The 22261-nt window shown below is 35.3% G+C and overlaps 2 protein-coding genes across 2 annotated transcripts; one reads left to right on the forward strand and one right to left on the reverse strand.

Annotated features, from left to right (window-relative positions):
* Nucleotides 1-423: 423 nt before the first annotated feature.
* On the reverse strand, nt 424-1174 carry LOC101894977 (uncharacterized). Its single transcript, XM_005182197.4, has one exon. It carries the CDS (start codon nt 1140-1142, stop codon nt 489-491), a length of 654 nt encoding a protein of 217 aa, XP_005182254.1. The 5' UTR covers nt 1143-1174; the 3' UTR covers nt 424-488.
* A 7662-nt stretch (nt 1175-8836) lies between these two features.
* On the forward strand, nt 8837-9574 carry LOC101894156 (uncharacterized). The gene has a single exon (XM_005182192.3). The coding sequence runs from the start codon at nt 8870-8872 to the stop codon at nt 9521-9523; it is 654 nt and encodes a 217-aa protein (XP_005182249.1). The 5' UTR covers nt 8837-8869; the 3' UTR covers nt 9524-9574.
* The last annotated feature ends 12687 nt before the right edge of the window (nt 9575-22261 follow it).

A 22261-nucleotide genomic window follows, 5' to 3' on the forward strand; every position in this document is an offset into this window, starting at 1 on the left:
GATTTTAATACCTATATTCTTGGGTGGCTTTTAAGGTCTTCTGAAGACTTATCCGTGAACAAAGAAAATATTCTTTTGATTAAAACGTTGGATTTGTAATAAATTTAAAAGTCTTTGAAATTCAAAATTGTGGATTTTATCACAATATTTATGCCCTACCCTACTACATGGGTGGGTGTTATAATTCAGTTTAGGCGTAAAAGATTCTATCATTGCAAAATAATGACCAAAAATGTATATGTGTGTGTCCTGGCGTGAGTTCCCCCACTTCTAGTGCAAATTTCGATTAAAGGACTTGAGGGGCCATAAAAGATTAAGGGTTTTAATGAATATACAAATTTTCTGGCTGTTTATACAAAAAATGACTTATTGAGCTTGAGAATATGGTTGGACCTCCGCAATTCTCACTAAAATTCGTTCATATTTTTTCAATAAATGCATATTTATTTAACATTTCCAAGAGAAAATGTTCATTTCATTTCACAAAATTAATGCTTTGCAATGCAATCGCCAATGGTGGCATGGATGTTATCCAATTCAAGGACAGCCGTCTCAGCAGCGGTGTGGGTGCAGGCATCGGCATCATGAACAACAGCTGGAATACGTTCGTTGGTGCTTTCACGAATGGTTCTGATCGATTTGCGTGAGCTATTCAGATACAAAGTAGCCTTAACGGTCAAATTGGCATAGCAGGTCTTCTTCAAAATTTGATTCTTGTAGTTTTGACACTTGCGATAGGTGGTGAGGACATCGTAGCCACCGAAGACCAATTGTTGGGTGGCAGCACTGATATCGCTCATAATTTCAGCCGAAGTCTTGGCAGCAACGACACCACAGACATTCATTTCACGGTGCATGGCATCAACGGTGGCGGCGACACGTTCATCTTCGGCGGCAACACATTCATCACTTTCGGCACGGAGGGCTTCAATACTTTCGACAGCCTCATCAACTTGTTGCAAAGGATCCAAAACGATATCTTCGACGGCATGTTGCAATGCTACGGCAGCCTCCTTGGCAATTTGACCCATTTCGTTGAGGACATCATCGACCATGCCTTCATAGTTGACTGGGGGCTGGGCAATGGTGCCGGCGTGGACGGCCACCAAGCACAAGGCGAAAATTGCGAAAATAGCTTTCATTTTAATTTGTTTCTTTGTTACTTTCAAACTAATGGACATTTGGAAATTGGGGTAGCTTTTATAGGAAGAATCGAAATGGGTTCGATTGTTATTATTTTTAGCGAAATTCCCAATTTGACGTCAGAATGTTAGGGTATCCAAGATTAACACTTGCATTCTTTTGTCATAAACGCATTTAGATTCTTGTAGCGATTATAATCGAGTAATAGATTAATGGCATTTAATCAATGTTTTGAATTTTCGTGTTTTCACCGGCATTTCTTAGGGGTGAATGGGCCAAAAATTTACGAAACAGCTGAGATTACTTGTTAAAGATGTTTTTATATATTTTTTTGGGGAAATTTATAAGAAATAAGTTATGGAGATCCATGAGAGCTATGACAGCTGATTTTGAAAGAATATCTTAAAAAAATAGTTTTCAAGGACTACTAAGGCATAACAGAAGATTTTGGATACCACTTTGGTCGTATAATCCTACATTTCTAATGAATACTTTTGAAGGACAATTAAAGAAATAATCAGGAATTAAGAAGAACAATAATAACAAGAAAACAAGTAAAAAAACATTAAGTTCGGCCGGGCCAAACAGGAGGTACCGTTATATGGGGGCTATACCAAAACGTGGACCCATACATGCAATGTTTCGCCACCGAAGCTGGAAACCATTATGACCCACAAATACCAATTTTTAGGCAAATCCGTGAAAAAATGTGGCAAACAAAACAAAAATACCGAATATCGGGAGGTACCATTATATGGGGGCTATACCAAAACGTGGACCTATACTTACAATGTTTCACCACACGAACTAGGACCCATTATGACCTACAAATTCCAATTTCCAGACAAATCCGTGAAAAAATGTGGCATACGTCATCAAAATACCGAATATCGGGAGGTACCGTTATTTGGGGACTATACCAGAACGTGGACCGATATATCTCATTTTCAATACCAACCATCCTAGACACAATAACTCTGCTAAATTTTGGCGCTCTACGTCAAATAATGTGGGCTGTATCGTGATTTCAACAGACAGACGGACATCGTTAAATCGACTTAGAATTTTATGCTGATTATGAATATATATATACTTTATGGGGTCTAAGACGAATATTTAAGGAGTTTACAAACGGAATGACAAAGTTAATATACCCTCCTTTCCAAGGTGGAGGGTATAAAAAAGCTTTAATTTCGGCCGGGACGATCTTTGAATACCCTCCACCATTTGGAACGATTTTGACAATTTTCAAAAAAAAAAAAAATCCTTTAAAAAGCCCTTTTAAAATTTGAAAAATATCGAATGTAGCCGTTATATTAGGGTCTATACGACGACATGGACCTGCATAGGCAACTTTTGTCATAAACCATTACAATAGAAATCGGTGAGAAATGTAGCTAAAATATTCAAAATACCGAATATCGGGAGGTATCGTTATATGGGGGCTACAGGAAGACGTGCACTGCACAGATAATTTTCTGTCATAGGCTGTAGTATTTGTTACGAACTTCAAATACCAAATTTGAAACAATTCCGGTGAATAATGCCGCTAAAATCATGAAAATACGGAATATCGGCAGGTACCCTTATATGGAGGCTATATGAAGAAGTGAACTCGTACAGACAATTTACTGTTATAGGCTGAAGTATCCATTACGAACTTCAATTACCAAATTTGGAACAATTCCGGTAAATAATATCGCTAAAATCATCAGAGTACCGAATATTGGGAGGTATCGTTATATGGGGGCTATACGAAGTAGTGGACTTGCACACACAATTTTCTGTCATAGGCTGTAGTATTCGTTACGAACTTCAAATACCAAATTTGAAACAATTCCGGTGAATAATGCCGCTAAAATCATGAAAATACGGAATATCGGCAGGTACCCTTATATGGAGGCTATATGAAGAAGTGAACTCGTACAGACAATTTACTGTTATAGGCTGAAGTATCCATTACGAACTTCAATTACCAAATTTAGAACAATTCCGGTAAATATTATCGCTAAAATCATCAAAATACCGAATATCGGGAGGTATCGTTATGTGGGGGCTATACGAAGACTTAGACCTGCACAGACAATTTTCTGTCGTAGGCTGTAGTATTCATTTCGAACTTCAAATACCAAATTTGAAACAATTCCGGTGATTAATGTCGCCAAAATCATCCAAATAGCGAATATCTGGAGATACCGTTATATTGGGCATATAGCAAAACGTGGACCTACATCACCTATTTTAATTACCAAAAGTCCTGTAGACATAATACACATTAGAGTAAAATTTTATCAACCTACTTCATTTCGTTCGGAAGCTAGAGTGATTTCCACAGACGAACAGACGGATAGACGGGGAGACGGACGGACATCGCTAAATCGATATAGAATTTTATGCTCAACAAGAATATACATATACTTTGTGGGGTCTAAAATATATATTTCGAGGTGTTACAAAGGAAATGACAAACTTAATATACACTCCATATTACGGTGGAGGGTATAAAAAATATTTTTTAATTTCAGCTATATTCATGGAATTTAAAAAAAATTTGAGGTCAACTATAATCGTGGATTTTTCAAAATAAATTTTTAATTTCAGAAAATGAAGAAATGAATGTATTAAGAAAAATCAATTTTTAAAGTCAGCCATAATCTTGTATTTTTTAAACTTATTTTTTAAAATAAATAAAATGTTTATTTTTTAAACAACTTTTAAGGTCAGATATAATCGTGTATTTTTTGACAATTATTTTTTAATGTAAATAAAATCGGAAAATTCGAGTAAAAAGGAAAGGATGGAAAAGCTGCATCAGAGAACTTAAAATACAGAAGAGTTAAAATCCAATTCAAATCCCTGATGATGACTATCGAAGATAGTCGAAATATCGGACAAATAAATTAATATATAAAAAAAAATTCGTCTGTTTTTTTAAATTCTGACCTCGAGCCAAACGAAAAACCTGAATAAAATATATTGATCAAAGGTCAACAATAACTATACAAAATAAAATCGTAAACTTTAAATATTATAATTTTATTTATTTTTTAAGATAAATAAAATCGTGGATTTGGAAAAAATATTTTTTTAAGAATTTATTCTGAAAAGCAGTTATATTCTTAGATTTTTATACCCTACAACACTATGTGTTGGGGGTATTATAAGTTTGATTGGGCCAAAAATTATGTAACACCTCGAAATATTGATTTCCCACATAGGAAAGTATATATGGATCTTCCTATCTCGCCGAGTTGAGTCGATCTAGCTATGTATGTCCGTCCGTCCGTCTGTCCGTCTGTCCGTCTGTCCATGTTAATTTGTAATCACTCTACAGGTCGCAATTATGGCCCGATCTTCACGAAATTTAGAATGGAGGTGGGGCTAGGGTCAGAATAGAACCCTATTTCTTTTGGAGATGATAGCATAATATTTAGGGGTCGAAATGGACCAAAAACTGAAAAAAATTCGGATTTTGCAGTAGCTATACAGGTCGCAATTATAGACCAATCGACGCGGAATTTTGCATGTAGATAGAGTTTAGGGCGGGGAAGAAGCCTACCAATTTGGGTGGTCATCGGATAATATTTAGCGGGTAAAATAGACCATATCTTTTGTGTTGAAAAAATTCAAAATTTTTTATTAAACCGCGAATATTTTAAATCCCGGCGAAATCACCAAGCCATGGCAAGGTTACTTCTGATCTTTACATTGATGTTAACATCCAACAAAACGGATATATAGCAAAATATGTGCGATATATATGTCCATCAAAGAAGATATGCTTGAAAGATCTCTTATATGTCGAGAACGGCTGAACTGATTTCGACAGTTCTCATTAATTCAGAATGGCCTCTTGGCAGGAAAGAAAAATCGTCTAAAAAAATCGCATAAAAATATCTCTCTAAAGATGAAAATATGGATTTTGTAAAATTTTCTCATATTTTTTCAATTTTGTCATATTTTTTGGCATATTTTCATTTTGAATTAAACATTTGGTAATATTTCTACAGCTAACAAAACTAAGTAGTTAGGATATCAGGATATCATATACAGATCGCATTTATGGCTCGATCCTTACGAGATTTTGCATGGAGTTAAGATGAGGGTCAGAATAGAAGCCTACTCTTTTTTGGAGATAATCGCCATATATTTAGGGGTTGAAATGGACCAAAACTACAAAAACAAACTGCAAAATTGTCTGCAGGTCGTAATTATCGCCCGATCCTCACGCACATTTGAATGGGAGTTACCGGACATTACAAAAGCCAAGCAGTTTTGGATGGCCATCCAAAAATATTCAATGTGTGAAATAGTTTGCCAACTTTTGTAGACAAAATACGAAAATGTCCATTCCAGTGACTTTTTGGAGAATTCACAAATACAGGAAAGACGCACTTCTGACTATTTCGTTAACGCTGATTTCGTTCAGTCAAAAACCAATAATAAATATTAATCTTTTGCCACTTCTGAGAGATTATAGGTCTTTGGGAAATATTGTTTCCAGATCTAGGAAGACCATTTACGTGCAACATCTACCAATAAATTGGAAATGAGCAAATTAGTTAAAGTTGCTATTATTCGAAAATTAGAGAACGAAACCTGATGGTTTTCTTTTATTCTTTGTCACAATATCTTGCGGAATACTTTCAAGTATCTGGCCTATATAAACTGTATCGTTTATTATAGTGTTGTAGGGTATTAAACGGTCGGCCCCGCTCGACTGTAGCCTTTGCTTACTTGTTTAAAATTAATTTTGGAAGTCAACTATAATTTTGGATTTTTTAAAAAATTAATTTTTTTAAGGTAAACATAATCGTGGATTAAAAAATAAATGATTTATAGGGTCAGCTATAATTAGGGATTTTTTAAACTTATATTTTAAGATAAATATAATCGAGGAGTTTTAAAAATAAAATTTTTGGATCAGTATTTTAGAATTTTTGAAAAAAAAAATAAGATCAGATATAAAGGTAGATTAAAACAAATAATTTTTAAGATTTTAAGATTATAATCGTGGATTAAAAAAAGATTTATAGGGTCAGCTATAATTGTGGATTTTTAAAACTTTTTTTAAGATAAATATTATCGAGGAGTATCAGTAGTATTTTAGGAATTTTGAAAAAAAATTAAGATCATTAAAAAAAATAATTTATAAGATTAGATTCGATTGTGGATGTTTTAAAAAATAATTTTGGGGTCAGCTATAACATTGGATATTTTTGAAAAAAATAATTTTTCGGATTTAAAGAAAATAAATCTTAAATTCACGATTATAGTTGATCTTAAACATTAATTTTTGAAAAATCCACTATTATAATTTTTTTTAAATCCACTATTATGTTTATCTTAAAAAATAATTTTTAAAAACTCCACGATTTTAACCGACTTTAAAAAAAAAATATTTTTTTTATCCATGTTATATTTACCTTAAAAAATAAATAAATAAAATAATAATATTTAAAGTCAGCTATAATCGTATTTATACCCTACAACACTATGTGTTGGGGGTATTATAAGTTTGATTGGACCAAAAATTATGTAACACCTCGAAATATTGATTTCCCACATAGGAAAGTATATATGGATCTTCCTAGCTCGCCGAGCTGAGTCGATCTAGCTATGTATGTCCATCCGTCCGTCTGTCCGTCTGTCCATGTTAATTTGTAATCACTCTACAGGTCGCAATTATGGCCCGATCTTCACGAAATTTAGAATGTAGGTGGGGCTTGGATCAGAATAGAACCCTATTTCTTTTGGAGATGATCGCCAAATGTTTAGGGGTTGAAATGGACCAAATACTGAAAAAATGTCGGATTTTGCAGTAGCTATACAGATCGCAATTATAGACCAATCGACGCGAAATTTCGCATGTAGATAGAGTTTAGGGCGGGGAAGAAGCCTACCAATTTTGACGGTCATCGGATAATATCTAGCGGGTAAAATAGACCACATCTTTTGTGTTGAAAAAAATCAAAATTTTTCATTAAACCGCGAATATTTTAAATCCCGGCGAAATCAGAAAGCCATGACAAGGTTACTTCTGACCTTTACATTGATGTTAACATCCAACAAATCGGATATATAGCAAAATATGACGATATATATGTCTATCAAAGAAGATATGCTTGAAAGATCTCTTATATGTCGAGAACGGTTGAACTGATTTCGACAGTTCTCATTAATTCAGAATGGCCTCTTGGCAGGAAAGAAAAAACGTCTAAAAAAATCGCATAAAAATATCTCTCTAAAGATGAAAATATTGATTTTGTAACATTTTCTCATATTTTTTCAATTTTGTCATATTTTTGGCATATTTTCATTTTGAATTAAACATTTGGTAATATTTCTACAGCTAACAAAACTAACTAGTTAGGATATCAGGATATCATATACAGATCGCATTTATGGCCCGATCCTTATGAAATTTTGCATGGGGATAAGATGAGGGTCAGAATAGAAGCCTACTCTTTTTTGGAGATAATCGCCATATATTTAGGGGTTGAAATGGACAAAAAAACTGCAAATTTTTCAGCAAGTCGTAATTATCGCCCGATCGCATTTGAATGTAGGTTACCGGACATTGCAAAAGCCAAATAGTTTTGGATGGCCATCCAAAAATATTCAATGTGTGAAATAGTTTGCCAACTTTTGTAGACAAAATACGAAAATATCCATTCCAGTGTCTTTTTGGGGAATTCACAAATACAGAAAAGACGCACTTCTGACTATTCCGTTAAGGCTGGTTTCGTTGAAGAATATAGTCAAATGTCTGTATCTCACATAGATGCGTTTTAGTCAAAAACCAATAATAAATGTTAATCTTTTGCCACTTCTGAGAGATTATAGGTCTTTGGGAAATATTGGTTCCAGATCTAGGAAGACCATTTACGTGTAACATCTACCAATAAATTGGAAATGAGCAAATTAGTTATAGTTGCTATTATTCGAAAATTAGAGAACGGAACCTGATGGTTTTCTTTTATTATTTGTCACAATATCTTGTGGAATTCTTTCGAGTATCTCGTCTATATAAACTGTATCACTTATAATAGTGTTGTAGGGTATTCAACGGTCGGCACCGCTCGACTGTAGCCTTTGCTTACTTGTTAAGATTAGATTCTATCGTGGAGGTTTTAAAAAATATTTTTGGGGTCAGCTAAAACATTGGATATTTTTGAAAAAAAAAATCGGATTTAAAGAAAATAATTTTTAAAGTAAGCCAAAATCGTAAATCTTAAATTCACGATTATAGCTGATCTTAAACATTAATTTTTAAAAAATCCACTATTATAAAAATATTTTTTTTTAAATCCACTATTTTGTTTACCTTAAAAAATAATTTTTAAAAAATCCACGATTTTAACTGACTTTAAAAAATATATATTTTTTTAAATCCGTGTTATATTTACCTTAAAAAAATAAATAAATAAAATAATAATATTTAAAGTCAGCTATAATCCAATTTTATGTTACTTAAGGTCATGATTAGCCTAGGCACACCAGAAGTGTGGTGAAAGTGGTGAAACACTTGCAAATAATTTAAATCCATTCAAGGTTCAATATTGATTAGCTATCAACTGAAGATAATCGCAAAAATATGCGGATAAACGTAAATTGCTTATCTCGGAAATAGAAGTGCGCCCCATTTTGATTGATAGAGAAATTGGTATAAAAACTACCAGCATTTGCCAAAGGGAAAACAGTTCCAATTTAACTAAACCCCAAAATGAAAGCTATTTTCGCAATTTTCGCCTTGTGCTTGGTAGCCGTCAATGCCGGCACCATTGCCCAACCTCCAGTCAACTATGAAGGCATGGTCGATGATGTCCTCAACGAAATGGGTCAAATTGCCAAGGAGGCTGCTGTAGCTTTGCAACATGCCGTCGAAGATATTGTTTTGGATCCTTTGCAACAAGTTGACGAAGCTGTCGAGAGTATTGAAGCCCTCCGTGCCGAAAGTGATGAATGTGTTGCCGCCGAAGATGAACGTGTGGCCGCCACCGTTGATGCCATGCATCGTGAAATGAACGTCTGTGGTGTCGTTGCTGCCAAGACCTCCGCTGAAATTATGAGCGATATCAGTGCTGCCACCCAACAATTGGTCTTCGGTGGCTACGATGTCCTCACCACCTATCGCAAGTGCCAAAACTACAAGAATCAAATTTTGAAAAAGACCTGCTATGCCAATTTGACCGTTAAGGCTACTTTGTATCTGAATAGCTCTCGCAAATCGATCAGAACCATTCGTGAAAGCACCAACGAACGTATCCCAGCTGTTGTTAACGATGCCGATGCCTGCACCCACACCGCTGCTGAATCTGCTGTCCTTGAATTGGATAACATCCATGCCAACATTGATTCCTGCATTGCCAAGTTCTAGATTTGTGAAAGAATGACGAATAAAAAGTGATATTCAATTTATTAACAGTTATTGAGAAGCGTTCTGATTTAGTCCAAAGTTTTTCGGAAGAAAATCTAGTTGTGTGATTTTTGTTTTATTTTTTGGCTGAATCTCTTTGAACAGGATAGCAAAAAAAAAAATAATTTTTTTTCGGTAATTCCTTCAGCAGCATCTTCGGAAAAAAATTCCGAACCAACACTGCACTTGATAGTGAATACTTTTGTAAACATCTTTGAGTGAGTTCAGTATCACACCTGTCGGAAACATTAAGTGGCGCCCAAGCTTTAAATGGTACTTCAATCTTAAATTCGATCCTAAATTTATATAAAATCTGGTAGGACCTTTATATGACGACTTCACAAAATATTGGACATATATTGAACATATTAACCCATAAGCAACTCGGAATAAAAATTGGCGACAATTACCTTGAAAAATTGAAAAAATGGGATGGTACCGTGATATGATGACTACAGGATGAGATAAAAATACTGCAACAAAGTCAAACGCCATCATTTTTACATTTTTTTTTAAGTTTTATTGAATGAAAGCAAAAAAAAATCGGAAATAGCATCAAATTTTAGAATAATTTGGCCCAATCCCGGCGAAGCGCTTGCTTGAGGTGATCGACACTTTGATATTTTTTAGTGCCAACCTTGCTTTCCAAAATACTCCAGACACAATAGTCCAACGGATTGGTATCAGGAGATTTTGGTGGCCGTTGAAAATGAAGCGAGGAACCTCATTCTTGGGTGGTGCGTTCTGAGTGTGATAGTGCTGAGTCCTTTTGGAATGTCCAAGGTCTGCGGCCAACATGTTTGTGTGATCAAGCCTTTAATACATCCTCCAAAATATTTTCGCGATAATATGCGCCATTTATTCTAATGCCACGGTCGTTTAATACGAGCGGAGAGCGACCATCGGCTGTTATGGCGGCCCACACCATCACCATGGCCGGCGCTTGAGTTCTGGAGACCAACCGAAGGTGAATATTTTTTGCTGACCTCTTTGGCCAGTAAACACGATCATTTTGTTTGTTTACAAACTGTTGTTGGACAACGAATCTTTTCTCAGCGGAGAAAACCAAACTCGGCAGTTCCCCACTTTCGGCCAAGCGAAGCATCGTTTTAGCTCTTTTGAGTCTATTTTCGTTCTGTTGCGGTGTAAGTTCTTGCACTTTTTGGAACTTCGATGGTTTTACCCCGAGCTCATTTTTCAATATTTGCCGAATGGAATATTGTGATATGTTCAGCTCACGAGCCATTTTTCGGCCACTGCAATGCGGGTCTCGATCAAGTCGCTTCTTTACTTTTCGAGCGATGGTACAAGGCACAAAAGATTTATTCACATTTAAATGCTGGAGTGCTCTAAGTACTTGTTTTGTTTGAAATATAGTTTATTTTACTCTGGAACAGAGTTGGCATTTTATTGTTAGTTTGGATACCATAATTATTTTGTTGTTGCAAAATTAGTCAGGCTTTATTCCATTATTGTGGTTTTTATAAAATAATTATGCACACAAACCACATCCCAAAGTGCTTTCTAACAGAAGAGGTTAAAGAAGCTGGTTTACAAAATTAATTATACAATCCAGTTTCAAATTACAACGAGTTCAGAACAAAATAAATTTGCATTTTAAATCATCCTAAAATATGAATACATATGTATGAGGAATAAAAACAGAGCAGTGCTTTGAAGTAATATAGAAAAGGTGTGTGACACGGGGCAGGGGGTTTTGCATAATGCATCCATAATATAGCCCGCCTAAAATACAGTATCATTTTATTTGTATTAGGCTTGCAAAAATGGATAAAAAGCTAAGATGCTTTGAATAATCACAACTAAGGTCTATTATACAGTTGACACTACGAGCGATCTTATCGGATGACCTAATAGATATATCATGATCATTACTTTAATAACTCTCTCTCTCTGTTTCTGTTTGAAACTTTTGAATATTTCTATAAATGAGGTTCCAGAAAGAGTGAAATGACACATCACATGAGTCCTAATGTTGGTGAAAATATTGAAATGTAGAAAATTTGAAAAGATTGAGCTTTTGAAAAGATTGAGCTTTAGCAGCTACCATGTTCCATGTTCGTACCTTACTTTGGTCTAATGTGAAGATTACTTGGGCAAATATTACATTACATACAAATATAAGATAAATTTATATATACTAGAAATGACCGCTACTTCGTCTGTGGAAAAAGGAATTTATATTATGTGATTGTATTAGTGATTTTTTTACCCCACATAGAGAATGCCACTATTTCTTTTAAATGCATCGTACTCACAGTTATACTAATACCAAAATTCAAAATACAATTTTTTTTTTGGGTTTTTGTGGTATATATTTTTTTGTCAGTAACACACCCTAGAAAGCTTTTCTCCCTTCTATTTTTGGTTTTTGTAACGAGAAACCAGTAAAGAAAGTCTTAAAGTCGGGCGGGGCCGACTTTATGATACCCTACACCACTTTGCTAATTTAGTAGAGCTGCGCATAACAATTGAAACTTTTTATTGGAGAATTCAATCATACACGCTATGAAAATTATAATTATTTAAAGTTCAAAGGACTAAATATGCCGAAGCATTTGTATCTTTTAAATTCGGACTTGTATTGGCCATTTGGTGTACAATTAATTTGAAATCGGATAAAAATATATATGGGAGCTATATCCAAATCTGAACCGATCTCGATAGAATTTGGCAAAGATATTTCTGAGCTGTATTTAATATATTTCCCTGAATATCGTTGTTACGAAGTCCATATTACGGCTGTGGGTATATATGGGAGCTATAGCTATATCTGAACCGATCTTCACCAAATATGGCATACTACCTTCTAGACTCAGTTTGGTCGTATGTGCCAAATCCCATCCCATTTAGATATATGACGTTTGGTGCACAATCGGACGAAGTTATATATGGGAGCTATATCCAAATCTGAACCGATCTCGATAAAATTTAGCAAATGTATTTCTGAACTATATATGCTATATTTCCCCAAATATTGTTGTGAAAGAGTACATATTACTACCGCGGAGGACAAAAATAATAAAACGGATGAACAATATATATGGGAGCTATAGCTATATCTGAACCGATTTTGATCAAATTTGGCATACTTATTTCCAGGCCTAATATGGTTGTATGTGCAAAATTCCATACTATTCGGCCTGATATTATACGTTTGGTGAACAATAAAAAGCAAATCGGACGAATATATATATGGAGTTATATTTGAATTTTGACCGATTATCTCCAATTTCAATAGGGTTCGTCCTTGGGCCAAACAAATGATATGTGTAAAATTTCATCTGGATAGGGCAATAAATGCGAACTGTACTTTTACAAAAATACATGGACAGACGGACGGAGGGAAGGACATGCATAAGTCGACTCAGAATGTGATTCTATGTAGATCACCAGAGGAACTATGGGTCTATCTCGTTTGCTTTTGCCTGTTACAAACAAATGCACAAAAAATACAAACAAATGTAAAAATATAAAAATTATGGCGTTCAACTTTGTTGCAGTTTTTTTTATTCCACCCTGTACAGGTTCACGTTTTGCTCCGGTGGCGAAACATAGTATATGTAGGTACCTCCCGATATTCGGTATTTTGACGATTTTTGCCACCTTTTTCCACGGATTTGTCTAAAAATTGCTATTTGTAGTTCGTAATGGGTTCTCGCTCCTGTGGCGGAACATATTATATATAGCTTCACGTTTTCGTATATCTCCCACATCCGGATATCCAGTATTTTGATGATTTTTGTGGTATTTTTCCACGGATTTGTCTAAAAATTGCTATTTGTAGTTCATAATGGTTTTAGCTCGGCGACAGAACATTGAATATGTGGGTTCACGTTTTCCTATAGCGCACATTTGGCCATTCCCTCCAATATTCGGTATTATTCAAATGGCCTTACTGGTATTTGTAGTTTAAAGTGGAACACGTTTGAATTCAGATACTTTTATATAAAAAAAATATCTAAAAGTGGAGGGTTATAAAAGTTCGGCCCGGTCGAACTTAATGTTTTTTATTTGTTTATATTTCTACTTTTTGAGGTAACGACAAGAAAAATGGTCAGTTTCACCATTATAAATGATCTATACCCTCTATGACTGGTATTTATACTAATCGTACATACTGACCTCGAAAAATGCAGTTCCAATCCCACGTATTTGTTTTTTGCTGTCATTGCATATACAAGTAAAAATCTTTATTTATTTATTTTTTATACCCTCCACCATAGTATGGAGGGTATACTAAGTTTGTCATTCCGTTTGCAACACCTCGAAATATACATTTTAGACCCCGTCCGTCGGTGGAAATCACTCTAGCTTCCGAACGAAATGATGTAGATTGATAAAATTTTACTCAAATGTGTACTATGTCTGCAGGACTTTTGGTATGGGCCATGTAGGTCCAGGTCTTCGTATAGTCCCCATATAACGGTACCTCCCGATATTCGGTATTTTGATGATTTTAGCGACATTATTCACCGGAATAGTTTCAAATTTGATATTTGAAGTTCGTAATGAATACTACAGCCTAAGACAGAAAATGAGCCATGTAGGTCCACGTCTTCTTATAGCCCCCATATAACGGCACCTCCCGATATTCGGTATTTTGATGATTTTAGCATCATTATTAATCGGAATTATTTCAAATTTTGTATTTGAAGTTCGTAATGGATACTATAGACCAGGACAGAAAATTGTATGTGCAGGCCCACGTTTTATAACCCCCATGGTACCTCCCTATATTCGTTTTTTTGATGATTTAAGTTACATTATAAACAGATTTTTTTCAAGTTTCGCATTGACTATTGTAATAGTTTGTGACAAAAGTTGCCTATGCAGGTCCACGTTGTTGTATAGATCCTAGTATACGGCTACATTTGGTATTTTAAAATTTTAACAGAATTTTTAACAGATTTTAGTTTTTTGAAAATTGTTAAATTTGTACCAAATGGTGGAGGGTGTTCAAAGTTCGGCCCGGCCAAACTTACAGCTTTTTTACTTGTTTTTTAATTAATTACATTTTATATTTTAATAAAACCCCCCGCTTAATATCTAACCATCTAATAATACCGGTTATAATCCATGGAGTCGATTGTGCTAAATTCATTCAAGGTTGATTTGCTGATTTGTAGCGAAAAAGTGACATCTAAACATGCATCTGTTTAGCTTTTCTGCAGGCATTCCAATCAACCTTGACCATAAACTTCGATTGATGGACGCAAGAAATACGAAGTAAAAATAAACATGAAAAAACAAAACGGCATGCCCATGCCCAAATTCGGTAAGAGCTACAATGCAAAAAGAAAACAAAAAACTCAGTTAAGATGAAACGAAGTTGCAAACCAATAAAAATAGCAACCACTTAAGCTTGTCATAAATGTTCTGAGTGCGTTCTCGTGAGCGTTACTGCTCTTCGTATTTCAGCCAAGTGTAAGTCAGAAAATAACTCAAATATAATTATGGTTTAATAATCAACTCGTTATTTATACAAAACCAGTTTGATGAACCTCAAGTCTGTGAGAATGCTTGAATGTGGTTGCGACGTCATCAATGACAAGGCGAAAACCAAGTAAGCCATTTGAAAAAAATGTGGCGAAGCTAAAAGCAGCTTTTTATGGCTTAAATGAGTTTTTAGTTTTGCTATTAGCCGTAAATTCGATTTTTATTGTATCGATTGATTCAATTTTGAAGATAGAGATAGAGTCTTCCGCATATTGTGAATTAAAACTTGTTATCACACGGAAGACCATCAGATGATGGGATTGTCATAATTCTATGGGAATCGAGTTAAGATTTGTTTAAAATAAAGATTAATGTTTCTTTGTCAAAGATTGGCTTTGTCTAATATTTTACACACCCTATAAGATACAACAAAAGAACAATACGTTCTGTCTGAACTATTTTTTTTGTATTCTAATATTTGCTCTAAATCTATTATATTCTACATATTTTTGAAAAAAAAAATCAAAACAAAACGGATTCGAGTGAGTTAACTTTAAAGCAGTTAATAAAAACACATCAATTCAAAAATTTTCCAATTCGTTTCATTGGAATTTTACAAAACAAACTGTTGATTTATAGATGGAAGTCTTTCGACGTGATTATATGACTTATTTCCATCTCTTCATTTAGAAGTCTAATGAGGTTGGTCCGGTAGCTCTGGGAAACTTTTATAAAATACGTATGGGTTAAATGGGTCAAATTAAAGTTCTCTTCTAACATTTAAAGCATTTGACTGTAAACTTTGTTTTTAATATATTTAAAAAAAAACCAGTAAGGAAAGCTCAAAAGTCGGGCGGGGCCGACTATATGATACCCTACACCACTATGCATTTTTAGTAGAGCTTTCGTAAAAAGGTTTATACAGGGCATTTCAGAGCTCTATGAGATATTTGGTACAAAATCAAAATCTATCTAATTCTATCGTGCATTTCACGAACTATAGCTATCTCTGCACCGGGTTTCTCCAAATTTGACGTATTAGCTTCTAGACTGAATTCGGTCTTATGTACGAAAATTCAGGTGATTCGGGCTGGTATTGACCATTTAGTGCACAATTAACCTGAAATCGTTAGAATAATGTGAAGAGTATGCTATGCTATGCTATATCTAAATCGGAACAGATTTTGATAAAATTAAAATCGACTATTTTTGGGCTTTTTCTGATATCTGGTACCAAATATCATTCCTGTGAAGAGTATATTTCGAATGTAAGGGACTTAAAGAGCAAATCGGATGAAACATATATATGGGAGCTAGAGCTATATCTGAACCGATTTTTACTAAAATTGGTGTACTTGCTTATAGGCTGGTTTCGGTCGGATTTGCCAAAATTGATGCTATTACGGCCATTTGGTGGTCAATCACCCGAAATCGGATGAAGATATATATGGGAGCTATATCCAAATCTGAACCGATTTCGATAAAATTTAAAACAGCTATTCCTGTGCTCCATCTAATACCTGGTACCAAATATCACGGTTGTGGAGTGAATATTACGAATGTAAGGGACTAAAACACTAAATCGGATGAAACATATATATGGTTGCTATATCTATATCTGAACCGATTTTCACTAAATTTGATATGCTTGCTTCTAGGCTGAATTTGGTCCGATGTACTAAAATTCAGTACATTTGGACTTATATCGGCCATTTGGTGCACAATTAACCCGAAATCGGAAGAAGATATATATTGGAGCTATATCCAAATCTGAACCGATTTCGACAAAATTACAAACAGCTATTTCTGGGCTGTATCTTATATCTGGTACCAAATATCATTCTTGTGGAGTGCATATTACGAATGTGAGAGGCTTAAACACCAAAACAGATAAAACATATATATGGGAGCTATAGCTGTTTCTGAACCGATTTGTTTCTGAACCGAAATTTGTTGTATTTGCTTTAAGGCTAATCGCGGTCACATGTGCCAAAATTCGGGCCATTTGGGCTAATATTGGCCATTTGGTGGTCAATTAACCCGAAATCGGATGAAGATATATATGGAAGCTATATCCAAATCTGAACCGATTTCGATAAAATTTAAATCAGCTATTTCTGTGCTCCATCTAATACCTGGTACCAAATATCACGGTTGTGGAGTGCATAGTAGGAATGTGAGGGACTTAAAGATCAAATCGGATGAAAGATATATATGGGAGCTATAGCTGTATCTGAACCGATTTTCTCCAAATTTGATATACTTGCTTCTAGGCTGAACTTGGTTGGGTGTGCCAAAATTCAGGTCATTTGGACTGATAGTGGACATTTGGTGCACATTTAACCCGAAATCGGATGAAGATATATATGGGAGCTATATCTAAATTTGATCCGACTCTCACCAATTTCAATAGGGTTCGTCCTTGGGCCAAAAAAATATTGTTTGGAAAATTTCATCTCAATCGGATAATAAATGCGACCTGCATTTTGTTCACAAGAATGCATGGACGGACGGACGGACAGACGGACTGACATGCATAAATCGACTCAGAAAGTGATTCTATGAAGGTTCTCAAAAGTAACTATGGGTCTATCTCGTTTCCTTCTCCATGTTACAAACAAATGCACAAAGACATAATACCCTTACCACTATGTGGTGTAGGGTATAAAAACAAGTTAAAAAGCTTTAAGTTCGGCCGGGCCGAACATTGAATACCCTCCACCATTCGGTACAAATTTAACAATTTTCAAAAAAAAAATAAAATCCGCTAAAAATTCTGTTAAAATCTTAAAAATACCGAATGTAGCCGTATATTAGGGTCTATACGACGACTTGGACCTGCATAGGCAACTTTTGTCACAAGCTATCAAAATACCAAATAGGGAGGTACCATGGGGGTTATAAATGAACTTGCTTAGACAATTTTCTGTCATAGGCTGTAGTATCCATTACGTACTTCAAATACAACATTTGAAATAATTCCGGTAAATAATGCCGCTAAAATCATCAAAATACCGAATATTGGGGGTTCCGGCCATACGAAGACGTGGACCTGCACAGAAAATTTTCGGTCATAGGCTGTAGTATTCATTATGAAATTCAAATACTAAATTTGAGATAGTTCCGGTAAATAATATAGCTAAAATCGTCAAAATATCGAATATCGGGGGGTACCGTTATATGGGGGCTATACGAAGACGTGGACCTGCACAGAAAATTTTCGGTCATAGGCTGTAGTATTCATTATGAAATTCAAATACTAAATTTGAGATAGTTCCGGTAAATAATATAGCTAAAATCGTCAAAATATCGAATATCGGGGGGTACCGTTATATGGGGGCTATACGAAGACGTGGACCTCCACAGACAACTTTCTGTCATAGGCTACGAACTTCAAATACCAAATTTGAAATAGTTCCGGTAAATAACGTCTCTAAAATCATCAAAATACCTAATATCGGGAGGTACCGTTATATGGGGGCTATATGAAGACGTGGACCTACAAGGCTTATTTTTGGTCTTAGGATGTAGTATCCATTAAGAACTTCAAATACCAAAATTGAAATAAATCCGGTAAATAATGTCGCTAAAATCATCAAAATAGCGAATATCGGGGGTTCCGTCATATATGGGGGTCATTTTCTGTTTTATCTTGTAGTATCTATTACGAACTTTAAATACCAAATTTGAAATAGTTCCGGTTAATAATGTCTCTAAAATCATCAAATACCGCATATCGGGAGGTACCCTTATATAGGGGCTATACGAAGACGTGGACCTACATGACCCATTTTCAATACCGAAAGTCTAGCAGACAGAATACACATTTGAGTAAAATTTTATCACCCTACGTCATTTCGTTCGGGAGCTAGAGTGATTTTCACAGAATGACAGACGGATAGACGAATAGACGGACGGACATTAATAAATCGACATAGAATGTTATGCTGATCAAGAATATATATACTTTATGGGGTCTAAAATGTATATTACGAGGTGTTACAAACAGAATGACATACTTAATATACCCTCCATACTATGGTGGAGGGTATAAAAACTTAAACAAGTAAGCAAAGTCTATAGCGGTGCGGGGCCGACCATGTGATACCCTACAGCACTACAATATGGTAGAAGTCCCCTTATGTCCAAATCCATTTTTGAAGATTTCGCTTTTGAAATTATATCATAGAGCACTGCCCAGACATTACCCTTAGCTTTTTGATCAGGTATATTTGTGCAATATTTACGCGCTCCGTCGTGCTGTTAGTTACAGCTAAATATAATCCAATGGTCATCCAAAATTCTAGACTTCTTCCCTGTCCTTAACTCTCTTCTCATACAAAATTTTGTATGTCGATTTGTTTCAATTGTGTGATCAGGAATTTTTTTCTGTTTTTGGTTCATTTGAAACCCTAAATATTTTGCAAGAGGCCCCTCTGTATCTCCAAATTTAGACTCATCTATATGATTTGCTTGTCTACGATATTTGGCTATGTTCGTCAACGAAGTCAGCATAAAAAAAGCCAGAAGTTTGTGTATTTTGGATTTCGACTGTAAGTTATTTTCAACGTTTCAGTAGAATGGAAATGTTGTTATTTTTTTCACATAAAAGTAGCGGTGCATTCTACGGTTGTCCTAAATTTTTACTTCATGCGAGATTTCGTGTCCTTTGATTTCTATTTGTGAACTTTATAACGGCTGCAAAATCAGGAACAATTTTAGTTGTTGGTCCAATCTTTAAAAACAATAGACCTAGACCTTCTGAGCCTAACCCTACCTTAGTGAACATTTTCGTGAGGATCGGGCGATAATTGAAATTTGTATATAATAACCCCCACCTGTGTTGTATGGTGAGAAGGTGAAAATTAGCTGAGAAGTTAACTTTTATTTAACACAAATGTTATGGTCTATTCCACCCACTAAATATTACCCGATTACCATCAAAATTGGAAGGCTTCTGCCCAACCTTAAGCCCTAGCCCCATGCTAACTTCCGTGTCGAATTATCTATAATTGCGACTTGTAGAGCTACTGCAAAATCAGGAATTTTCAGTTTTTGATCCATTTCAACCTATATATTATGCAATCACCTCCAAAAGTAATATTCTGCTTCTATTCTGACCATAACCCCAGCTCCATGCAATGCAAATGTCGTGAGGATTTGGCCATAATCGCGACATGTAGCGTGATTACAAATTAACATGGACAGACGGACGGACATACATAGCTAGATCGACTCACCTAGGCGAGATAGGGAGATCCATATATACTTTTCTATGTGGGAAACCAATATTTCCAGGTGTTACATAATTATTGGTCCAATCAAACTTACAACAATGTTTGATTATTTTAATATATTTTAAATTCTGTTATAATTATTTAAATTGTTGACTTTTTATGGAGTAGGTTCTGAGGAGATACCAGAAGAAATAGTCCGATCTCTATCATCTTTACAACAGATCTTGTGCTGATGAACGTATTGAGATGTGCCAAGTCTGACTGGAATCGGATATTAATTTTGCGTTTTATAAACTTCATGGATAATCAAAATGTTGACCCTTTGTGGGGGAGGTATCAGAAGGGGTGGACCGATATTTCGGATTTTATAATCGTTTTGATTATTCAAAGCCTTGACACTTTGTGTGGGAGGTACCAGAAGGAATGGTCCGATCTCTACCTTCTTTGTAACAGATATTGTGTTAATAGAATTATTGAGCCTGAATGGATTCGGATGTTAATTCCGGGTTAAAAGAGTTTCATGGATATTCAAAATTTTGACCCTTTTGTGAAGGAAGTGCCAGAAGGAGTTGACAGATACAGGGTAAGATAAAAAACTGCAACAAAGCCAAATGCCATAATTTTTACATTATTTTTTAAATTTCATTAAAAGAAAGCAAAAAATGTCGGAAATAGCATAACATTTTAGAATAAGTTTAGATTTGTTCGAATTGGTCACCTTTGGCAAGAATTATGGCTTTCAAACAGCCAATGAAAGCTTCACACGCTGCCCGAATGTTGCTCTGCGGTATTTTGGGCCACTCCCACTTGCTTGGGGTGATCGATACTTTGTATTTTTTAGTGCCAACCTTGCTTTCCAAAATACTCCAGACACAATAGTCCAACGGATTTTTGGTGGCCATTGTGCGCTGGAAATGAAGGGAGGAGCCTAACCATTCTTGAGTGGCACGTGCTGAGTCCTGTTGGAATGTCCAAGGTCTGCAGCAAAAATGTTTGCGTGGCAAAGGCTTTAATACACCCTCCAGAATATTTTCGCGACAATATTCGGCATTTATTTGGCAAGTAAATATGATCATTTTGTTTGTTTACAAACTGCTGGACAACAAATGTTTTCTCATCGAGAAAACCAAATTCGGCAGTTCACCACTTTCGGCCAAGCGAAGCAACTCTTTGGCTTATTTGTGTCTATTTTCTTCCTGTTGCGGTATAAGTTCTTGCACTTTTTGAAATTTCAATGGCTTTACCCCGAGCTCATTTATCAATATTTGCCGAATGGAATATTGCGATATGTTCAGCTAACAAGCCATTTTTTGGCATCAGCGACGCGGGTTTTGATGAAGTCGTTTCTTTACTTTTCGAACGATTTCTGCTGATGTTGCTGTTTTCTTCCCCGTCCACTTTCTTGACGTCGGGCTACGCTACCAGTATCACGGTAACGAGCGATGATACGAGGCACAAACGATTTATTCGCATATAAATGCTGGAGTGCTCTAACGATAGTCACTTGTGGTTTTCCAGCCAAATATAAAAAAATCACACTATCACGCTTGAATTTCATCACGAATAAATTTTTTTCTGGAAAATTCTCACCAAAATGCTTTGGTACGCTTGTAAACAATATAATGACTTGTCACTGGACTAATTTTAACAGCTGTCGGACGAGTGGCTTAGAAATGACAGAAGTCTGAAATTTGTTGCACTTTTTTCATATCATGCTGTATTTGTAATTTATGTTGAACTGTGGGGGAGGTACCAGAAGGAGTTGGTCAATAAATTATATAATCACATCAGAACACTGTTTGAGAAAAATATTAGGTCATACCAAGTTTGAAAACAATCGCTGATTTGTTTTGCAATTTATGAGAGATATTAGTGTTAAAATTGTAGCCCTTTGTGAGTAGGTACCAGTGGGGTAGGCCGATATCTATTATCATCCCACCAGATCTTGAATAAGTTTAAATATTGGAATTTGTGAAGTTTAGAAGGGATGAGACGCTTTTTT

This window comes from Musca domestica, unplaced genomic scaffold (assembly GCF_030504385.1).
Source record: "Musca domestica strain aabys unplaced genomic scaffold, Musca_domestica.polishedcontigs.V.1.1 14, whole genome shotgun sequence".
NCBI classification, from domain to species: domain Eukaryota; kingdom Metazoa; phylum Arthropoda; class Insecta; order Diptera; family Muscidae; genus Musca; species Musca domestica.

Bases quoted from the DNA above. Each gene is read 5' to 3' on its own strand.
- LOC101894156 (XM_005182192.3), top strand. From the start codon at position 8,870: ATGAAAGCTATTTTCGCAATTTTCGCCTTGTGCTTGGTAGCCGTCAAT.
- LOC101894977 (XM_005182197.4), bottom strand. From the start codon at position 1,142: ATGAAAGCTATTTTCGCAATTTTCGCCTTGTGCTTGGTGGCCGTCCAC.